Source organism: Bombus impatiens, unplaced genomic scaffold, assembly GCF_000188095.3.
Source record: "Bombus impatiens unplaced genomic scaffold, BIMP_2.2 scf_3474, whole genome shotgun sequence".
NCBI lineage: Eukaryota > Metazoa > Arthropoda > Insecta > Hymenoptera > Apidae > Bombus > Bombus impatiens.
Window position 1 is genome coordinate 1,120,680 of NT_179893.1, and position 19,953 is coordinate 1,140,632.

The 19,953-nt window shown below is 40.2% G+C and overlaps 1 protein-coding gene across 5 annotated transcripts in view; it reads left to right on the forward strand.

The window, feature by feature from the left end:
• LOC100749337 (calmodulin) overlaps positions 1–19,953 on the forward strand; it is a 79,064-nt gene that overhangs the window by 15,430 nt on the left and 43,681 nt on the right. For 2 of the 5 annotated variants that reach the window (XM_033324523.1, XM_033324524.1), the window contains exon 2: positions 19,813–19,923. In XM_033324523.1, the coding sequence (XP_033180414.1) occupies positions 19,906–19,923 (18 nt within the window). In that variant the 5' untranslated portion in view covers positions 19,813–19,905. Of the gene's footprint in view, positions 1–2,867; positions 3,690–19,249; positions 19,355–19,812; positions 19,924–19,953 lie in introns of those variants that run through there. The other 3 variants (XM_033324522.1, XM_012393502.3, XM_033324525.1) reach the window with 3 other exon arrangements.

A 19,953-nucleotide genomic window follows, 5' to 3' on the forward strand; every position in this document is an offset into this window, starting at 1 on the left:
TCCGTTGTTTTCGTTAACAACGATAATTATGCAAACGGAGAAACGATATTTTTATGAATTTAGTATCGCGTATTTTTTGAACTTTGGAACATTGCAACGAAGTTATATCTAGATCGCACTTCAATTGTGTTCGTTTTGATAAAGGCTAATATCATCGTAGATGTTATATAGATTGTTTATATCGTAGACATAGCGAAACCACGATAATGTTTGAGAACGTCTTGAACATAAGCTTTTATGAAAGAACCATGACTTAACGGATTACACTTCGAGTACCTATATCTGTGATATTACACGAGAAAAACTACTTTTGACAAATGCACTACTAAAAATAGGATTTATAACGTGTCCTACTCTACTATAGAAAGGATGGTATACATAGTTGTTTTTCCTACATAAGACAATGATATAATATGTATTTTCGTAATTTGAAATAAATGCCAGTGGATTATCGATATTTGTCCAATATGGATAAGTGTGTGGATGCGTTGCGCAAGATTATAATGAGTATGTAAATATGCAAAAAATAAACGATACGTAAGGTTACTTCTCGTCGATACAGAATTCGCTTGCGTTTTGGGAAGTATGGACAGGTGGCAGCACCAGTACTGTACTTTCGAACTTTTCACTTTCCGTATTTCAGGTAACGCATATCGAACTACTTAATTTAGCAATTTAGTAGATATTTAATGGAATCATGGAAATTATCCCATTAAAATGCGCCTACTTAATTTCGCACTTAAATAATGTACTTGCAGTAAGATTTATCGTTAAACATGATTCGTATTTACTCATTTTGTACTAATCTATTACTTATCAGTTTAAAATAAAATTATTGTCGAAATATGATAATCACTGTCCGTATCGTATAAATTTATCCTTCGTTCGTTCACGATGGCAGTAAATTCGATGCGGGAAGAAACTTTGAGGTATCCATTATTTCTCGAGAAACTTAATGGTGACGTGAATGGTCGTAATATCATTTACATCTTGGTACGCTGAGGAAATTTTGAAGTAGCATTTTAAGACGACATAAAATCTTATCAAAAGTTGAAAAACCTATTTTAACATGGTTGACTTTTAATCGTTAACTGGAATAAGATGTAGATATACCTTTTTATGTAAAAGCAAGTCAAACGTTATATCGATCCTAAATCGAACTTAACTAAGATTATACTTCAAGTATTTGTTAGAACATTTAGTTCTAATCTAACAGATACAGAAAGAGTAACCCGATATCATTGAATAAGAGAAAAATGTATTTGTTCGGATATCGTATCGTTTGTCGTTTCATTTTTACAGAGTGCAAACTGTATTTAATTAACCTACCATCGCATCCTCTAGTGGGTGGTATCCTGTTGTAGCATAACGTAAAATGGTATTCATGCAGCGCATCTAATTATAACAAATAATGAGGTCCATCCAGAATCTAAATTCACGATGTCCTATTTTTTTTATAGTCAAAAGTACAAAGGGGATGGAAATACGATGTATGATATTTTGTTAGTTTAGTGAGCGTACAGCGGTAAATATCGATTAAAAATTCTGTAATGTGAAAATACTTTGTGGTTTCTGCAATCGTTGTTCTTCCAATCTCGATTGCCGATATATATGTAATCTCTATTGTTGATATAAAGCAATTTTAAATAAAATTTTGATCCAAATCTCTTTAACAAAACTCACCGAATAAATTGAATTTCGATTCGATACGACTAACCACGACTGTTCGTTTACCGAAGTGCTAAAATAATGTACCTTGGTAACGAGGACGATGCGTACACCTATTAGCTGTTGCGCCCCCACTCATTTAAATATAAACTGCCAATCATTGGCTTTCCATATAAATTGCATAGATCGTAGACACCTTCGGTTATAATATTTGACCAATTTCGTTTTACAACAGAACAAAATGAAGTCGTTAGAAATTTCGTTGACTCTATCATTTCTTTTGTCATCGAGCGTTTACGACCTGAAAGTTCAGACAATGGAGATGCATCGTTTCCCCATACCATTGTCTCGTTTTTTTGTTTTTCTACGGTATTTCACACTCAAAAAAAAAAAAAAAAAAAAAAAAAAAAAAAAAAAAAAAAAAAAAAAAAAAAAAAAAAAAAAAAAAAAAAAAAAAAAAAAAAAAAAAAAAAAAAAAAAAAAAAAAAAAAAAAAAAAAAAAAAAAAAAAAAAAAAAAAAAAAAAAAAAAAAAAAAAAAAAAAAAAAAAAAAAAAAAAAAAAAAAAAAAAAAAAAAAAAAAAAAAAAAAAAAAAAAAAAAAAAAAAAAAAAAAAAAAAAAAAAAAAAAAAAAAAAAAAAAAAAAAAAAAAAAAAAAAAAAAAAAAAAAAAAAAAAAAAAAAATCACAAATACAGCATTACAATACGTTTGAAAACAAAGAATCGTTTTTTCCTATCATACATTTAATCCACAAATAAATTACTTCGATGAAACTTTGCCTCTATATCTACGTTTATCGATTATTATTCAACAAAATGTCCTTGATCCGTATTCGAAGGGTGAAAATTAATTCAGCGATTTCTGACTGGAACACTAGATGATAAAAATGGCATTAACGCATTGACAAGGACAATCGGTAAGCGGCTTGGAACATCAGGCGTGTAAACATGCAAGGGTTACCAGCAACTAGTGGCGTTTGTTGAAACCCAACCCCTCGGTGAACCCTCCTTTCCCTTCCATTCACTCCCTTCCTGAATAGACACAGCCACCCCCTCGATTTCCACGTATCCACCCCTCTCTCCTAGCCATTTCTCTCACCCTTGCTCGTTCACCGTTCCCCTCTTCTCGCTATCTGTCTCTTTCCCCCTTCGACACGCGCGGCTTTCTCTCGCGCGCGCGTTCTTCTGCCTCTGGAGCAACTCGCAGCATCCATCGGCCCGCTCCGGACTTCAGTCCATGTCGAGAACGCGGCACCGCCGGGACCCTAAGGACCCTTCGATATTCACGAATCCTTAGACCTTGCGAGCTAGTGGTATCGAGACAAAGCTGTTCGTTCGAAAGCCACAGCCACGTTTCAATCAAATCGTCGACCGATCGAGCGTATTTTTCAAATAAACCCGACACCGCACTCCTGTCAGTGGGAAACTGATCTCGTTCCACTGGAGAACTGGTATCCTCTATGGTACCTGAAACCTGAGCTTTCTTCCTCGATCGAGCATATTATGCTACCAGCGAAACAAAGAATCTCGACGACCTCTCAATAAGCATTTCTAAAGCGTCGAGATCTGTTTACGTATAATACGTGGTGGACGTATAATACGAAAAAAACGGAGCGTCCGATACTTTCGAATTTATTTGTCATTTTGGCCAAGAACCCGTGTCCCGAAGGATCAGCGATCAGCTGTCCGATTCTATTCGGATGTTTTAAGGAGTTGCCAGAGTATAAAAGTAGATAGTCGAATTTAATGCGGATAGAAGTAAACCGCCTAAAGCGTGATCTTTGAGGAAGCGACAGTTGGAAAGGAAGAGGAGCCACGAGGGCCCGCGAGGAGACTGAAGAAGAGAGATTTCCCGCAAGACTGCCGGGGGTTGTTGCCCAGCCCCGGAGAAGCGGACATCAGGCCCGGATGTTCGCAAGGACGAGACGCCGAAAGCGCTGCCATGCTACAAGGGAAACTTTTCACGGCCGTCAACAAATTCCTTACGACATCCCCTTTGGTTAACAAAATCAAGTTGCTGATTGTAAGTTTCTATTTCTTCTCTCTCTCTCTCTCTCTCTCTCTCCTTCTCTCTTTCTCTGTTTCTCTGCATCTCTGTCTATCTGTCTGTCTGTCTCTCTCTGTCTCTCTCTCATCACTTCCCTTGTCCGTGTCTGTCTTTGACCTTCTTCTCCACTGGCACAGTTTCTCTTCGACCTTATTGAGAAAAGTTGTCAGTCGCTGTCTCCGGTTTGATTGTATTCCGAGCCGTCCCGAGGAAACTGTTTAGAAAATTGTCGTATATATCCTCGACCAGCCAGATGGGGAGAATATTTGTTGTATATTGGAGTCACTTTTCTCCGCTATGATCTTCTTCACTGCCTTAATGGAGAAAATGCATTAGTAGCTGAACGTATGAAATTGAAACTATATTTCGGACCATTTTCCTCGATGAAAGAATATAACCTTGTGGATAGGAGGAACGTAACGTGAAATGCTTGGAAGGGAGGGTGGAATTTCTCGAAATTCCTCGTTGCATGCTTAACTCGGAGTACGTTACATTCTGCAGAAAGGCACCAGCAGAAATTCGCAATACAGATTTTTTCTCGTGAGAAGGAAAATAGCTCGGATGATACTACAACAGCGATAGTATGTTGGAAATGCAAGCTGTACAGTTTTTACGTACCCTTCCTCCAGTTCAAGAAAGTATTTATAGTAGCTTTCCGAGAGGGATCTTTTTGTTTACCTGACTACGAAGTGAGAATTTTGTGCCAGCGAAATGGCCCGTGGAAACTTCGAACTTGTTTTTCCCAGTCATGAATACGACCAGGGTGGCACCTTTAATTGCACACAATTATCTAACTCCACGCTTGTTTGAGCACCATTATACCTTCTTCTACCACTGACTCACCCAACTTTTTACTTTCATTTACTTTTTCCAAATATTCTCTTAGGTCTCGGGTTAATCTTCGCTAATAGTAAAAACGCGAGCGTTAAGGAATCAGAATATTAGAGGGCTTAGTCATCTGCAATATATATTTCATAAAGAATTAGGTGGGAGAATCGTACAGTTTAAAATTATGTGGTAAAAGTGCAGCGATTTGGTAGCAAAGAATTTTCACGTCCTATCAATCATGTAATTTCATACACGTGCTTCGAAACCGAACGAAATCATTGATTGAACATTAATGCAAATCGATAATGCTCCTATCTACGAGAGTAGTTACATGCGCATACCTTGTAATGCTCCAAATTATATAGCGATACACGTCAGTTATTTGCCAGATGAAACAATCAAAGCACACTCCATTTCCCTCGTTTTAACTTGTTGCTCGTCGTACCTCCATATCCTTCCGTATGTTTATCATTGGTTCTAACTGAATACCATATTCCTGTCACTGATAAATCCTATGGAATTCGTCTTTGGCATGTAACGACGACTACAAGCGAATGATCAAAGGCACACGGATCGTAATTTCATGTCGTATTCGTGAAACAACAACGTATGATTCTACCAATTTACCTTGCACGTTTGATACAAGATAATCTAACACATCTTTAATTAAATTTAATCAGGGAACAAACGTATCGTGGGGGATTAGGAACAAGCAATTGAATTCTCCATTCCGCACGGAAATGATACATGCCAAATATAGGAATACATTTTAAGGGATCATCCTCGTCGTATTACATGCGCCAATCCCTGTATCGTCTTAGGATTCGTTTCGAAGATTCCACGTGTAATCTTCGACGTATTGTGTAGAATATTCTCTCTCTGTTTCATTAAGCGATACAATCAAAATCATAGGTATAAGATTTATATTTATTTAAAATTTGTTGCTACAAATTGATTATGGATTTATAGTACTTTTCCAAGAAAGTGAGTTTGTCTAAATTATTGAAAAATGCAGCTTACTGTCAGGATCTCTTCAATTAGACGTGACCACTTTCGTTAATCATACTCCTAGAACTGAAAGTGCACGCGAGATTCAGCTCACAATCCCTAATTCATTACTGACTAATTGAATTTGCGTTTCTTCCGCTCGTCCTCTTACCAGTTCTGCAAGGTAGCTGACTTGATGTTCCTATTTACAAGTATCAGACTTCCGATAAAGCACTTTGATCCGGTTGCTCGAGTACTGTTTCGGACGTTTCAACATTGTCGTCTGTTTGAACGGAACGAATCTCTAGGAGTTCTCGCGTTTCTCCGTCATTCTCGACGTGCCATTATCATCGACGAATGTTCACCGCAGAACTCGAAATTCCGACCGGGCACGATGCTACACGCGAAGACAAATGGTCAGATCGTAAGCAGATACGAGACACCGTCTAAAAGAATGCACTGGTGGACAACTTCTGGCCCGAACTGCATCCCGAATGAGCCCTTTGAATAGCAAGGCGTAGCAGCCACGTTTGTTGCAGAGTGTAGAGTCCATCGTGCTTTCATCCTGCCTCCATAGTTTGTTACTTTATCAGTTTACGTGAGCCACACACAGTGGTACAGGTCAGTCTGTTGACTTCCCCAACGAGATTAGCATTGTGTTCTTTCACTTGCAGCGTCCCTGTGATTCTATTAGCCCGAGCAGAGTTTTTCTCTACGTGCCGCTTTGTTGTGTTTTTATTGCTGTTCATGGTGTTTTATGTTGCAACTTAAACTCACAGAATCCACATACCTACTTTTTTACTCGTGTTTGGCTTTGTGAAATTTCAGCATGGATGCGTGTTACTACTAGGAAAGAATGATATTTGGTTTGAACATTCTACCCTTTCAGTTTCGTCAAATCAAAGAAATCATACTTGTCGTTCGTTTAAAAAGTTGTACAAACAATTTTCATTTCTTGGAACTCGATATTGTGTGTTTGCTACCGATATATAAAATATATCGATTGAGTTATGATTTTAATCTTTAATTGGTTTATTTACCTGGTCCGTCTCAGATTATATAGATTGTCGATAGATTATCATCAACTTTGAAGATCCAGTAATTCATTTTTCAAAGAAATAAGCTTTGCAGCAAATCTACCTTTTATTATACGTATTCATACATATAACAAAATATTCGAACTAATTTTAAACGAATTTTCAGCTTTGCTTCGTTCATTTGACAGCCGTATCACTCGACACATGATTGGTCAATTATCAGCATTTATGGGCACATGTTATACGCAAATTGCGTTCCAGATCAACGGAATTTTTGTCAAACGTCTGTCGAAATATCCACTGAAAATCTCAGCAGGATTTTCCCGCGCGTTGAAATCCCTGGAAGTTCCAGTGTGTACCATTCTATCGAATCAGTTTCCATCAATTTGATCAATTCATCTGCGAATTATGACGTTATAAATTTGAATCATTCGTATTACGTTTTAATAGACTTTCTATGAGATATCGTGAGTTTTCATTCTTTTTTCTTTTTTTTTCGTCGATCGAAAATTTGCTACCCGATAAAGGAATAATTAACTACGATCAACTTCATCGAGCAGGGTAAATGTTTAAAACAAACGGTCCGGTTTGGCTTTCTCTGGTTTCAGCCGACGAAAACCGTCGGACCAGTTCAGTTTCAGGCGGCGCACCGTATATGCACGTAATTGCGCATCGTTTAAACGTAGATTAAAGGAACATGTTGACAGCCGTAACATTGCACGTCCGAGCATTATAATAAAAACCGGGTCAATCCGCAGCGTTTTGGCGATGACACAATTTCGTACTCATCGCAAAGCACGTAAGTTACTTTGAAAATGTTAATGAGTCAGGACTAACCAAACCGTTAGTCCATATTATGATTACATAACTTGGGTCTTTGAAATGCTCAAGGAGAGGAGAGTTATTAACATCACTGGATGTCCTCTTCAAATTTCTGAACGTGAAATTTGGAGAGCGGAATATATGCTTATCTAGAAATTTAGAAGAAAAGTCACAGTTATAATTATGTATTTCCATCCCGATTGGTTAAAATATAAGATAAGATAAGAATTTTACGAAACAGATCTCCCAAAAATCATCGAAAATAATTCGAGCTCGCGATATTTAGCATATATTATATGTATCGTTCATCACGTTTACGTACTTTATCTCTTCGTTAGCAGATCATATCTGCCTAAATATAGTTTGCATTTTTCCTTTGATAGAACACCTGAGCGTTTCTTCATTCATTTGCGATGTGCTTTACAACGATTCTTTAATAGGTTCTTTTTATACTGGTTCAGAGAAAATGGAGGAATGTGGCTTGAAGAAGACAGTAAGTGGTGGAGTAGTGGAAGGTCGAATTTAATTAGAGTATTCCATTTTCTGTGGTAATTTGTAAGAAATAGGCGAACGTTTCATTATTTTAATTCGTTCAGAGCTTTCTCTAAATTTGTACCTATCGTAAAGGAAAAAATTTCCTGTGGTTCGTTGCAATACGCCCACTCGACTTCTGTTTGATTTATAATGCTTAGGCACTTGATTCCAATTTAAAAAATTGAGTAAAAATATAGAGAAAGGATAGTATGACGAATATCTTACGATATGAAGCTTGTTAACTCGCTAAAACATTTAATTTCTGTTTCGAAGCATCGAGCACGATAAGATAATTTTGAAAAATTATCAGCACTCATACTTTCCGCAGGCATTGTGCTGTCAACAATACGCTATATACGAAATCTTACAACGCTGACCTATCTGCTTTCATCTTACGCAAAGTAAGAAACGTATAGCCAAGACGCATTCCATTTACCGCTTTGTATGTTACATCTTATAACGAGCTACTCAAAGGTAGGAAAGAACGGTACCGGTGGAATGCGCAACAGAAGCATACAATAGCCTGTAAGCTTCGATACTTCTCCCTTGTCAATTTGCATATCGACGCAGATACCGCATGTCGTCAATTCCTCGACCAGGATCATCCTTTATTCCTTGTTTTCGCTATTGCGTTTTATCGCCGATCAAAGTTTTCATACTGGGTGTTTCGATTAGAACGAACACATTTAATACAAGACGTCGTAAAATGTTATATTTCATCGAGTTAGTGACAAAAGGAACGATCCGTGATGTATATTTATTCTCTCCTAGATCGTAAAGCGAAGAACAGGCCAAACGACATAATGTTTACGAGGACGAAGAGTTTAATTGATATCGACTCATAAATTTCATAGGTTTTCATATCCTGTCGAGATATATCTTTCCGTGTCGCAAAACCCGGAGGAGCTTTCATATCACACGCGTGCACCATCAAAATTTCATTTTTCTTTTGCATTTTTTCGCCGATTGCTTCTCCAGCTGTGGTGCGGAGAGATTGTTCGATTTAGGATTTAGATTCGATTCAGGCCAATGGAGATCTCGCACGAACAGTCCGGATTTATTCGAGAATATCTTGTGCAAAGCGCGTTGAAAATCCACGGATCGGGCGACTATTGGATACTTCGAATTCGAGTATCGGGATTCGACGATTCCTATCGTTTTCCAAGCTCCAAAGGAGCATGCTTTCTTGGAAATATTCTGACTGTTCGCGCGCTCAATGCGACTACTTGGCCGCGAGTTTCGAGTCCGAGTTGCTTCATGTTTCACGCGCTCTCTCCCCCAAAATCGAATCCTTCCGTTTGATCGCTTCCACCTTTGAAATGAAAATTCTTTCGTTCTCACTACGTGCAAGCGTCAACCTATATATTACTTTTCTCTATTTTTCGACGAAAACAACTTATCATCCAGCTCGTATTTCCTATCGATTATTAATTTCTCTTTAACGACTGCTCCATTCTTTCAGAGCTGTCGATTAAACTCGGACGCTAACAGAAAATATTCGACGAGAGTATTCATTAATATTTCACCGAATAGCAAATAAAATTAGCTCTAGAATTTAATTCGATTGACTGGACAAATAGCAAGGTGCTACCGCGGTGTTCGGAGCACGTTACGAATTATTTTATAGCGATACACGTGGCCACGTCCCATTTACCATGCCTCGCTATTTGAATACCGTGTATTCTAATTAACCGCACCGTACTCCTGCATTTGTACGGATAATTAGTTTACTCAATGTCATTAATATCCGTAACGAGACGATAACTTCTCGAATACCCTGACTTACTATAGCTTCGTTTGTATTGTCGAACTTCGATGAACAACATCCTTCAAGATGAATGATAGATTATGATAGCTGCGAGATAGTTCTTGCAACGTTATCCATCGTGTAAATGCACATCTGTCCGTTACTACGACTCTGTATATATTAAGCAAACGAGTCGCTATTTAAATCAGTTTCGTTATTCACGGTATTGCTCGCGGCCTACCCAAAAGACGTTTCGAGGTAACTTCGTATGGTAACTCTATTCATTGTCCTAACTTTCTTCCCAAACTTCTCCGACGTTCGTGCATGCGTCTCGGTTCTCGTGGGCGTAGGAAACGCTGGGGTGGAATGCGGCTGAAAAATTTGCGATTGTCGAGAAACGTATTGCGAGGGGTAGCTGGCGGATTAGCGAGGAATATGCAAGAGGCCCTGGGAAATTAAGGGGACAGAGATTTCGCGTTTCGTATAATGAAGGCTTTACCGTGGAACAATAAGATTCGCAAAAGTGGAAATTAAATTATATTTAGGTGTTCTTTATGGCAGACGCTCAGAAGATAGACAGGAATCTAATCGACCGAATTCTTAATCCTATTTTCATTTTATACAGTCGAAAGAAAAAAAAAAAAAAGAAAAAAGAAAGTGGTGGGGAAAGTGATAAAAGATGAATCCTTACGATTGCAATATTTTCTTCTGATTTTTAGAACTTACATTGTTCATTTTGATCGATCGATTCGGATATACGTACTTCAAAGATAAATATACCTTCGCGTATAACACGTCCGTTGTTGATCGAGGATGAGATATAAAAGACAAGATTAAGGTGGCGATATTATTTATCTTGACGACACTTATCTTTAGTTATTTATATATGACGGCCCGGTCGCGGGTGTTGCAAAGAGATCGCGATAAATTTAAGACAGGCAGGCTCGTTTATCGAATATTCGTCGTAAATAGAGTATTTTCGAAGAGAAAGCCGCGGGAACGAAGACAAAATCGATATAACCATAAAGATACCGATCATCATAACGATTCGCCATTTATCGCCGAGTTTTAATGAAATTTAAGAGCGTTTCAAGTTGGTTGTTTGTGATTTACGCGTAGCACGCTGACAAAGCACAGAAAACGAAGTCAATTTCGTAAATTAAACCTCGCTCTCTCGTATCTGACAGTCTACAATAAAATTTCGGGGAACGCGTATAAAACTTGCGTTATCTTCGCGGGTAACGATGCGCACCAGCGTAATAAGTTTGTCAGAATGTACATAACGATATTTTATTTCGTCATAGAATAGCTAACACGATCACTCGTTGCTAGTAAAAAACGGCCGACGTCTTTTTATTATTGAGCAAATAGAGGTCTGGTCGATAAACCGTTCACTTTATCAAAATGGTATTGACCTGACCAGGTAAACAGTGTGGCAATACCCATAGGCAACGCATATCGCGCTGTAATACATACATGTTACATCCTACATTTCCTAATTCTAATCTACGTTGAATCAAATGTCACACCTAAGCCATCGGGGTGTGTTTTCCCATCGGCGATGTCGTGACGGGTATAACACTGGTTCATTCGCAAATGTCATTCATTATGCCATTACGTGGTACATGTCACGAGTATTAGTGGGAAAACACGAGATATATCGAAGGCAATTAACACGAAGGACATCGCGATAAGGCGATAGCCAGCGGCATTTAAGACACGACATGCATCGATCTGGTTTAGCAGATAACGAGGACGAGTCTCCTAATCGAGATTTTGACACGATGCATCGCGATGCTTTCTATTGCCATGTCGCGAAGAAGAACCAACAGCAACGACGATGAACAATTGAATTTTTCGACAATGCTGATGCGCTGGAGGGGATCGAAGCTTTTTTATTCTTTTCTAAACTACCCAGTAGCGAGAAATTAAATCGCGCCATCGATTTCCGTTGCGTTCCAATCGCGTTCAGCGAATATTTCCCAACCGACGGTATACGTAACCTAACCTAAACCTCTTTTTTTCTTTCTCCCATTCACTGTTCGATCCCAATCGGCGTGCCACGTTTCATCTGCATATCCATCGATTGAATATGCAAATGTTTCGTGTATCGTGAAACACCACTTACGCCGCGCCGCTGCGACCCTACGGTCTTTTGACTGTTCTATTCGCAGAAATACAGTGCCGCTTCTATCGGCGAAGAATGATAATGTGGCTTTATTTCGGACAACGGCGAGAAAATAACGGGGCCATTGCTATTGCTAGAATGGCGAAACATCGACCATTATACTCGGAAAATTCTTGGCCGAGGCATAGTCGTAAAAGAACAGTGGGAAGTAGAGGGAAGCACGCGTTTGGTTTGCCGAAAGTATGAATATCGAATAGGTAAATCTGCCGAAGGCTTCTGCCAGTGGCACGGTCGTAGCGGAATGTCTGAATTTTATGTAACGTACGATATCATTTCGAGAAACAGAAGTATAGGATTAAACGTGGACTTTTTTTCATAAAGGTACAGATACAGTACCTATTTTTGACAACGCGTAACGTAATCACAAATGTTACAGATAAAAGAATCTTTAATGATTTTATACTTTATAATTATTATACGTGTGTCTGATAAAACAACACGATGATCGATTTACGTGTAGGAGTTAATGCATCGATAAAATCGAAATACATAATCATCGAAGATCACGGAATTACATATCCTATTGATTTGGTAACAATTAATTGCGTATCAGATAAAGAAGATTTCTTTAACTTGATACGAGAACTAGCGATATTATTTCGAATGGTAACATGTAAAATCGACGGATATATTATTTTAAAAAGAAAAGGTGTATATTTTTCAAAGAAGTTTTTTTATTAAGTGATTTAAATTCTTTTATTTATTTATTTAAATTTAAAGCTTTCTAAATCCATAAACGCTGATTTTAAATTTTGATAAAATTCGTACAGTCGTCGTAAATCCTAAAATTTCTAAATATTTACAGACGTTACGTCAGAACAAGTGCGTATCAACGTCTTGAGAATTTCTAGGCCGTTCGTGAACCGTAAATTCCTGCTCGAGTTCCCATTCGAGGACGAACTTCAGCCGGCAATTAAAAATCTCCTTGGTAATCGTAGCACTTTTAAACAATTAACGAGCGAGCAACTGCGTCCGCTGTAATTAACCGATAAGCAACCCGTCCGTTCCTTTTCAGTCTCACGTCGCATTGCATTGTTTCCATTTTCGCGAGCTCCTTCAGAACAATTCGACGGGGCTAACGAATTTTTTTCACCATAGAGCGAAACACAAGCACCGGTAACGCGAAGCGACATTTTCAAATTTTATTTTGCCTCCTCTCTTTTTTCTATTCGATACGGCGAACGCGAAGAGAAAACAAACGCGAAACTCTCGTTTCTCTTTAAAACGTCTCATAAAACGTTCCGATATTAACCCGAGTCTGTCCAAAGCTTTGTCAGTTACTCACGTCGCTAGCCTATTCTCTATTTGTTCTAATTTGCATACTCAAGTTTCACAAGATGGCTGATATGAAATTTTAAGTTTCATCGCTGCGCAAAGCGCACTCTGTCAATTCGTTATACTCATTTTTTAGTGTCCACACCTACGTTATACACGTATATATATATATATATATATATATATATATATTTCGCCGTTGAGTGAAATTTACGATGGCTAGAAATTCCAAGACGCTGTCAGAATGTCTCTGTGCACCGAAGTAGATGCGTTTCACGCTTCCCGGGCTCGATGCGTTGCTTTCTTCTTCCTCGTTAATTCTAACGAATTTGAAACGAGATACGAACGATTTTAAGATAGATGGAGTACCGGCGGTAGCATTAAATGAGAAAACTTAAGCGTTCTTGCGGTGTTCGTCGTATTACGAAACCGTTGCTGCGACTGTATGCACTAGCCACACTTTGGCCCGCTCTTTTCTTCGCCCGTTTGCTTTGTGCACGTTGATCCAACCATGCTGGAAGTTCCCGGTAAGACGTAGCCGTGCGTTAGGAGGCTTTTCGAAAAGCTTCAAGCACGTTACGGTTGGAAACGCATACCTACTTTTTGCCGGGTGAAAGTCCCTGGAGAGAAAATATCGCGCTACACCTACTACAGGAATATAAAACTCGGCCGTTACTCCCACCCGGAACCAAATGGGTGAAACGATGCTAAATTCTTCTCAAGAATATCATCGTACTTGTCACGTAGGCTCGTGTTTCCACTTAGACCGTGATTCGAGGGATTCGCGAAAAATGTTCAAACCCCTCGCGGATAGAGCATTCATTGGCAGCCTGGAAACCCGATCATATATTCCTGTCTCACGAGATACCTGAATGCGAAGATTAACGGGTTTTTCGATCACACTAAATGGTACGAGGAATTTAATGGACGAGGCAATGAACGCGTGTCATTGATCCGTCGCGAATAATCACGCCATTGTATCGGGAGAACAAGGACGTGAATTAGTCGTATTTCACAGGCGTTTCGTCGATCAATTTTAGTCTAGATGCTTTATTGTTATGGCTCGTAGCACAGTTACTATTCTCGCGAACATAATTCTTTAATACTCTCCTATAAATAAAAATTTAGTTGCAGGGAAATAAAAACGAAACGTGTCTGTAGCAAGGTGAATAAGAAACAGGAATAGTTTCAGAAATTTTAGTGCAAGTTCATGGAACGGCATCTTGTTAAAGATTAATGTTTCATCAAAAGATGTGCTAATAGAAGAGGCGAGGAAAAGGCACGCGGTATTATTGAACGATGAATAGACCGTGTGTTTTCTTTCGATCGACCTCTTTCTCTTTATTCTTATCCTAACCGTACTTCTTCTCTTCGAAGAATGTGTCGTCGAAAGATAAATTTTCATCCCGCGTGAAGGAAAATCGCGATGGCTGTTCTCTCGACCCTTAGCGAGAGCGTAAAATGTTGTCGTTCGATCGATTACAACAGATATCGGTTTGTTACCGAGGAAAAGAATTATTTTTCTTCCTTTAACGGAGCCTAACCTACACGATGGCCTATATAATATAATATGAATCGTAAATTGTGTGTGTTCCATGGTTTTCCTCTGGCAATGAATTGAAAACGAAATCGCCGCTTAATAGCTAGCACAAACACGGGCAGCCGTGCCGTCGCGCGATCATTTCCTTTCTCATAAGCTGAATTATGGCGCAGAGCGACGCGTTTGCGTGAAATCGGTCGTAAACGGGCGGTCAGCCGCAGCGCTAACGAGTTCGCCCTCAACGCGTTTCTCTCCCTTTCCCAGCGTGTCGATTAATCGGTTAATTCTTGGTAATTCCGTACATTCCCAATTAGCACTCAGCGAGTACGAGTACGGTACGTGGTCGGCGATCAAATTCTGTGTACAATGTTTCTAGTTACGAGTTTCAGCTTGTAAAATCGTTCGGAACTCGCCAGTTGCTATGGTTCAGCTTCTGAGGACAGGTTGTAGCGCGTTTGGTTCGAGACTTCGTGGAAATTGCACGAGCGGAGGGTTGAAAATGAGAGAAAGGTCGTGAAGAAGGGCGACAAGAGCGCACGAGGGTGTTTTATACTTTAACCGCGTACCTCGTTCCTGATATACCGGGCTGTGTCTTATCTGGTTATCTTGAGAAATGCTCTTGAATATTAGAAAGATTTTCTGACTCGGCCGAGTGCCGGAGGAATCCTCGGGGAAACTGCTGGTCCCTCGTTGATTGAATAGTGTCGAGCAGGCGGTTGCTTACATGCTTACAAGGTACAAGCTTGTCGCAGCAGTTTACCCCATGTAAATTGAATCACTATACCGCTACAACGGGAAGGTAACTACATGTCTACAAATTGCACTAATCCGGAATGGAATCGGTGAAATTTGCCGTGTCGCAGTCAAACCCCCGAGACTCCAAACACCAGATGCGTACGTATAAGCAAATATCCTCGAAGTTAACGCTCAGTTGGCGCTAAGAACATCGTATTTCACGTCAAGACATTTAACCTTCCTGCGTACTCGTACATTTCGCGAGATATTTTTTCGAAATATTATCTCTGTATAAATCTGGCAAGATGATTTCTCTTCTTCGTAATTGACCATTTGTAACGTAAACATCGCAGTTTCTTCGTTATCGAACATCAATTATCGAGCTACGTACTTTCTTCCCTGGACGCTCCGATGGTATTTCATCCGAGGAAAAATTAAATGTTTAATAGCAACATAAAACGCTATCTCTTGTATGCAGGCCGTGCCACGTAATAGTCGCATGCAAATTGTCAGCCGCGCGTTCGAGTCAGTCGAAGTTTTCTCGTTTCTCGTTCAATCAAAATGCGAGACAGTGTGATCGAGTGCCAGGTCTTATCGCGCCTACGGCCTAACCCTCGTAAACTTCTCTCTTTCTCCGTCCATTCCTTTCCATCGACCTTGTGTCTCTGCTATACGTTTCTCGTTGTACGTTTCTCGTGTCGTTGCATCGTGCTTGTTTTCCCTACTCTGTAATTCTTCTCTCAGCGAAAATTACATTCGCTAGTTGCTTGTTCCTAGTGCTTACAGCACTGATTTACGTAGTGAACACATCCATTCTGTTTCTCCGCAACCGTTCCGACGAACTCTCGAAATTCGCTTCACGCGTTTTACAAACGCGCTATACACACACCCTTTGGCGTTAATTGACACGATTTTCGAAAAGCAAACGATTAACGGCGGCATATAATTACAAGTCTGCCAGGAACGCGTTTCCATGACGTTTGTTTACTTCGATCCACACTCAAATTCAACGAAATTCTCATAATTTTGAACGAACGTTTCAGATCGCGCGATTTTCAGCGGAAGTCTCCGATCGCACGTTTTAATTAAAACGTCTTAACCCATAAAATTCCGCGAGACCTGAGCCGCGCTATAGCACCAGGCATTCCATTTTGCGACGTCCTCTCATCGGTATTCAAAGAAAGCGTTCTTTTAATCGCCACCAACATTCCACGATCCTGCGGCAAGATTCATGCATCGGCCATTGCGATCGTTAAGTTCCTTATACCCATTTAATTGTTCGTCGATCTGTTAAGTATTCGATGCTTCAACCGTTCGACCAGATGCTCGCTGCTAAGACGAGTTAATTAAGCGGCACGTTTATTACGAGACTTAATCGAGTTAGAACGGTCGCGTCGTCCAACAGATCTTCGTGCCCTCGGACGAATTTCGTGACTCTTTTAGCCCGAGCCAAGTCTCGATATGAAGAACTAGGCTGATATGACTGGCACAGCGATAATAACCACGGCTGCGAACAACGGTAACATAACGACGTTCTCTTCGCCGCTCTTCCACCTGTTCTTCCAGTTGACGAGTAATAAGCCGGTCAATTGGCGTAGTCGTTGCCGCTAATGAAGTTTCCCCTCGACGAGGAAATATCGAGAAACGAATTAAGAGCGTGCTCTGAGTTGAAAAGACTTTCAACGATGCAATGTGTATTACCAATTCATCGAGCGACTAAAAGAATACGAAATGTGAATCGATTGATGATTCGCTATGGATACACTCGGTAGAGCGAGATGGATAATCCGTGTGGCTACGGTAAAATTTCTTCGCGATTAACCGACACGACGTTAGAAACGATCGGTAATGATGCAATTTCTGGCTGAAAGTCCACCGGTCAAAATGTTACACGTATCGTTCATCTCGCTGTTGTTTCATTGACCAACTGGATAATGGACCGTCTGGTTGTAGGGGATGGTCGTAATTGAATTATCTACATGATAGATTGCAACGGACAAAATGGTTCTTTTTCTGGTCCCCCGTCCATCTACTTTGTTCTCCAATTTCCTGGTTTCGTTGCGGTTTCTACGGTCGCGGTATGCGACTTTGTCTCCGGAAGAAATCGTGATTGGTTAGAGCGACGAACGCTTGTTAAGTAGTTTCGAAAGTGCAGGTTGCTCACGAATTATTTTTATACAATAGTGTCAGTTGTCCGTTTACGATCGCAGGAATTTTAATTATGCGGCTAATTAAAGACAACGTTCGATAACGGCTAATCGGAAAAACGAAGGGATAGTTAACGAGCGATTACGAAGGGGATTAAAACCGCTTTTATAATTACGTATCGAAGACGTTCCCCTTTATGTAGTGGTCAGCGAGGACGAGTAAAAAGGAGAAATATTCGTTGGTAGATCTCGACCGGAATCTGAAATCTAATCCAGTGAAATAGGCTACGGTCACCTTACCCACGTTGGGTGGCACCGATAAAATGTAATTTAAATCCGAGGAAACGTCGAATCCGAGCACAAAAATGTCAGGACCGATCGGGAACGCGTGACGAGTTAACGAGAATCCGATTTTGCCACTGTCTTTTTACCGATGGCTATGCAGATGAAAATAAATGGATAGAAAAGAAAAGGGAACCTCGTTCCACGTTCTTTTGTTACTAAATTCGCGAAACTTTTCCTGTCGGTTGATTTTAAAATTCGAAAGTTCTGGCTGCAGGGTGGTCCGCGTAATTCTCGTTCTAGCCATCTATGTCAGTTGTGAGAAAGCTGCACGGAATTCAATAAATCGGATGTCTCTTCTTGTCCGCTCGGATCACCGTGGTTTTTCCGTCGAGTTATCGATCGCTCGTGCGTTAAGAAAAATTTAATTCGTCTTTATATCCCGAAAATCGCTGCAAGAAACTGTTTGCCTGCGAAAATTACGATTTTATGATCGGCCGTTTCTTTCCAAGTGAGAATACGAAATTTATAGTGGTCGCGATACGCGAGCTCGATCTCAGCGGAAGATTAGGGTCGATTCGCGCCCCGAGCGACGGCTCTCTCATTCCGCTCGCAAAAACGCAGCAATTTGGCGAGTCGTCTGATCCGAGGTTTATCGCTGTGACGTGTGTATGTTGTGTCGAACTGACAGGGAAAAAAGCCGCCGGCTCGAGCTTCTTTTATTGTCGCGGGAAATACCACGGAACCTGGCAGTTTCTAAACAGAGTTAAACGCGTCGTAACTTGCGTCCTGACGTTCGAAATGCTTTCAACCGTTGCGTGCTTTTTCTCTTCATAAATCAAGTCGACTTGCAGTAAGGACTCTATGGCTGTTCTTACGGTTATTAAATCCACGTCTCAATTACTTTCGTTAATAAAGTTCCGCGCGATAAAATTTCTTAATTTTGCAGATTAGAAATTAAAATTTCTAAGTTTAAAAATACCGGGACGGTATTATGTAGGAAAGAAGAATACAGGCAGCTTTCGATGAGATTATTTTAATCAGAAAAGAGAAGCGACCAATTTTATGCCAATTTAATAAACTAAATTGCCAGAGTTTAACGAGAGCGTTTCCCAATCGAAATCCAATCGATGTTTCTGTTACGAATCGCATCAATTACTGCCATCAATTACTCGGCTGTTGATATTGTCGACAATATATCTCGCACAGAGGAGGCTGAATGTCAAGCCGACCATCAAGGCGTTCAATCGATGTTCGTACCTACAACGAGACACGATTACCGTGAACAGCGCAAAAACACGTTCGTGGCTAGCTCCTAAACCACGCGACCGATAAACTTTGTACGCTGATACGCCTGCGGGACGTGTCTCCAAGTTTATAACCGCGAAACAGCGAATACCTGCCACTTCGTGATCGTTACCCGATTCCTGTATATTTTTCACTCCAGTTCCGTCCGAGTTCACTCAGTTCCTTTCTCGCAAACTGTCCGTTCACGTTATCTTTTTATTATTAAATTCCGGTAATACGCATCGGGCCAACGTGCAAAATCATCGATAGAATTGCGTGTTATAAGAACGAGCCGATAGATGTGTCTTTCTTCGATTAGAACACATAATTCCAATTTTCTTTTTCACGTAGCTTCGTCCAGATCCGTTCTATTGTGCCTTCTGTGTCGCGGTGAACTGTCTGTCCATCGTAACGCGCGTCGTGCCACCTGTGGCTAGCGAGCTAGCTCGATTCATCGACCATCAGAGAACGTTAAATCGTTACCCACGAAATTCATCTGTCTTCTTTATTTGCCACGCTTTGTCTCGCGTGATTCCACTCTATATTCGCAAATAAAAACCGTGAAATCTCGACGTCTACCGTTTTTCTAAGCATTTTCTCTCTAAAAATTCCTGAAACTCTGGCGTATAAAAGATAAACAAGCGATCAGACGGTTGTTCTCACGAGTGTGTTTATTTAAAACGTTTGCAGACGAGACAGAACAGCGGGACGGTAGCGAACAGCGAGGGACAAGAAGGAACGACGAGCAGCTGTTCGCCGAGGACGTCGGCGGCTACGATAACGATGACGATGACGACCACACCGACAACGTCGACGTCGACGTCGACGATG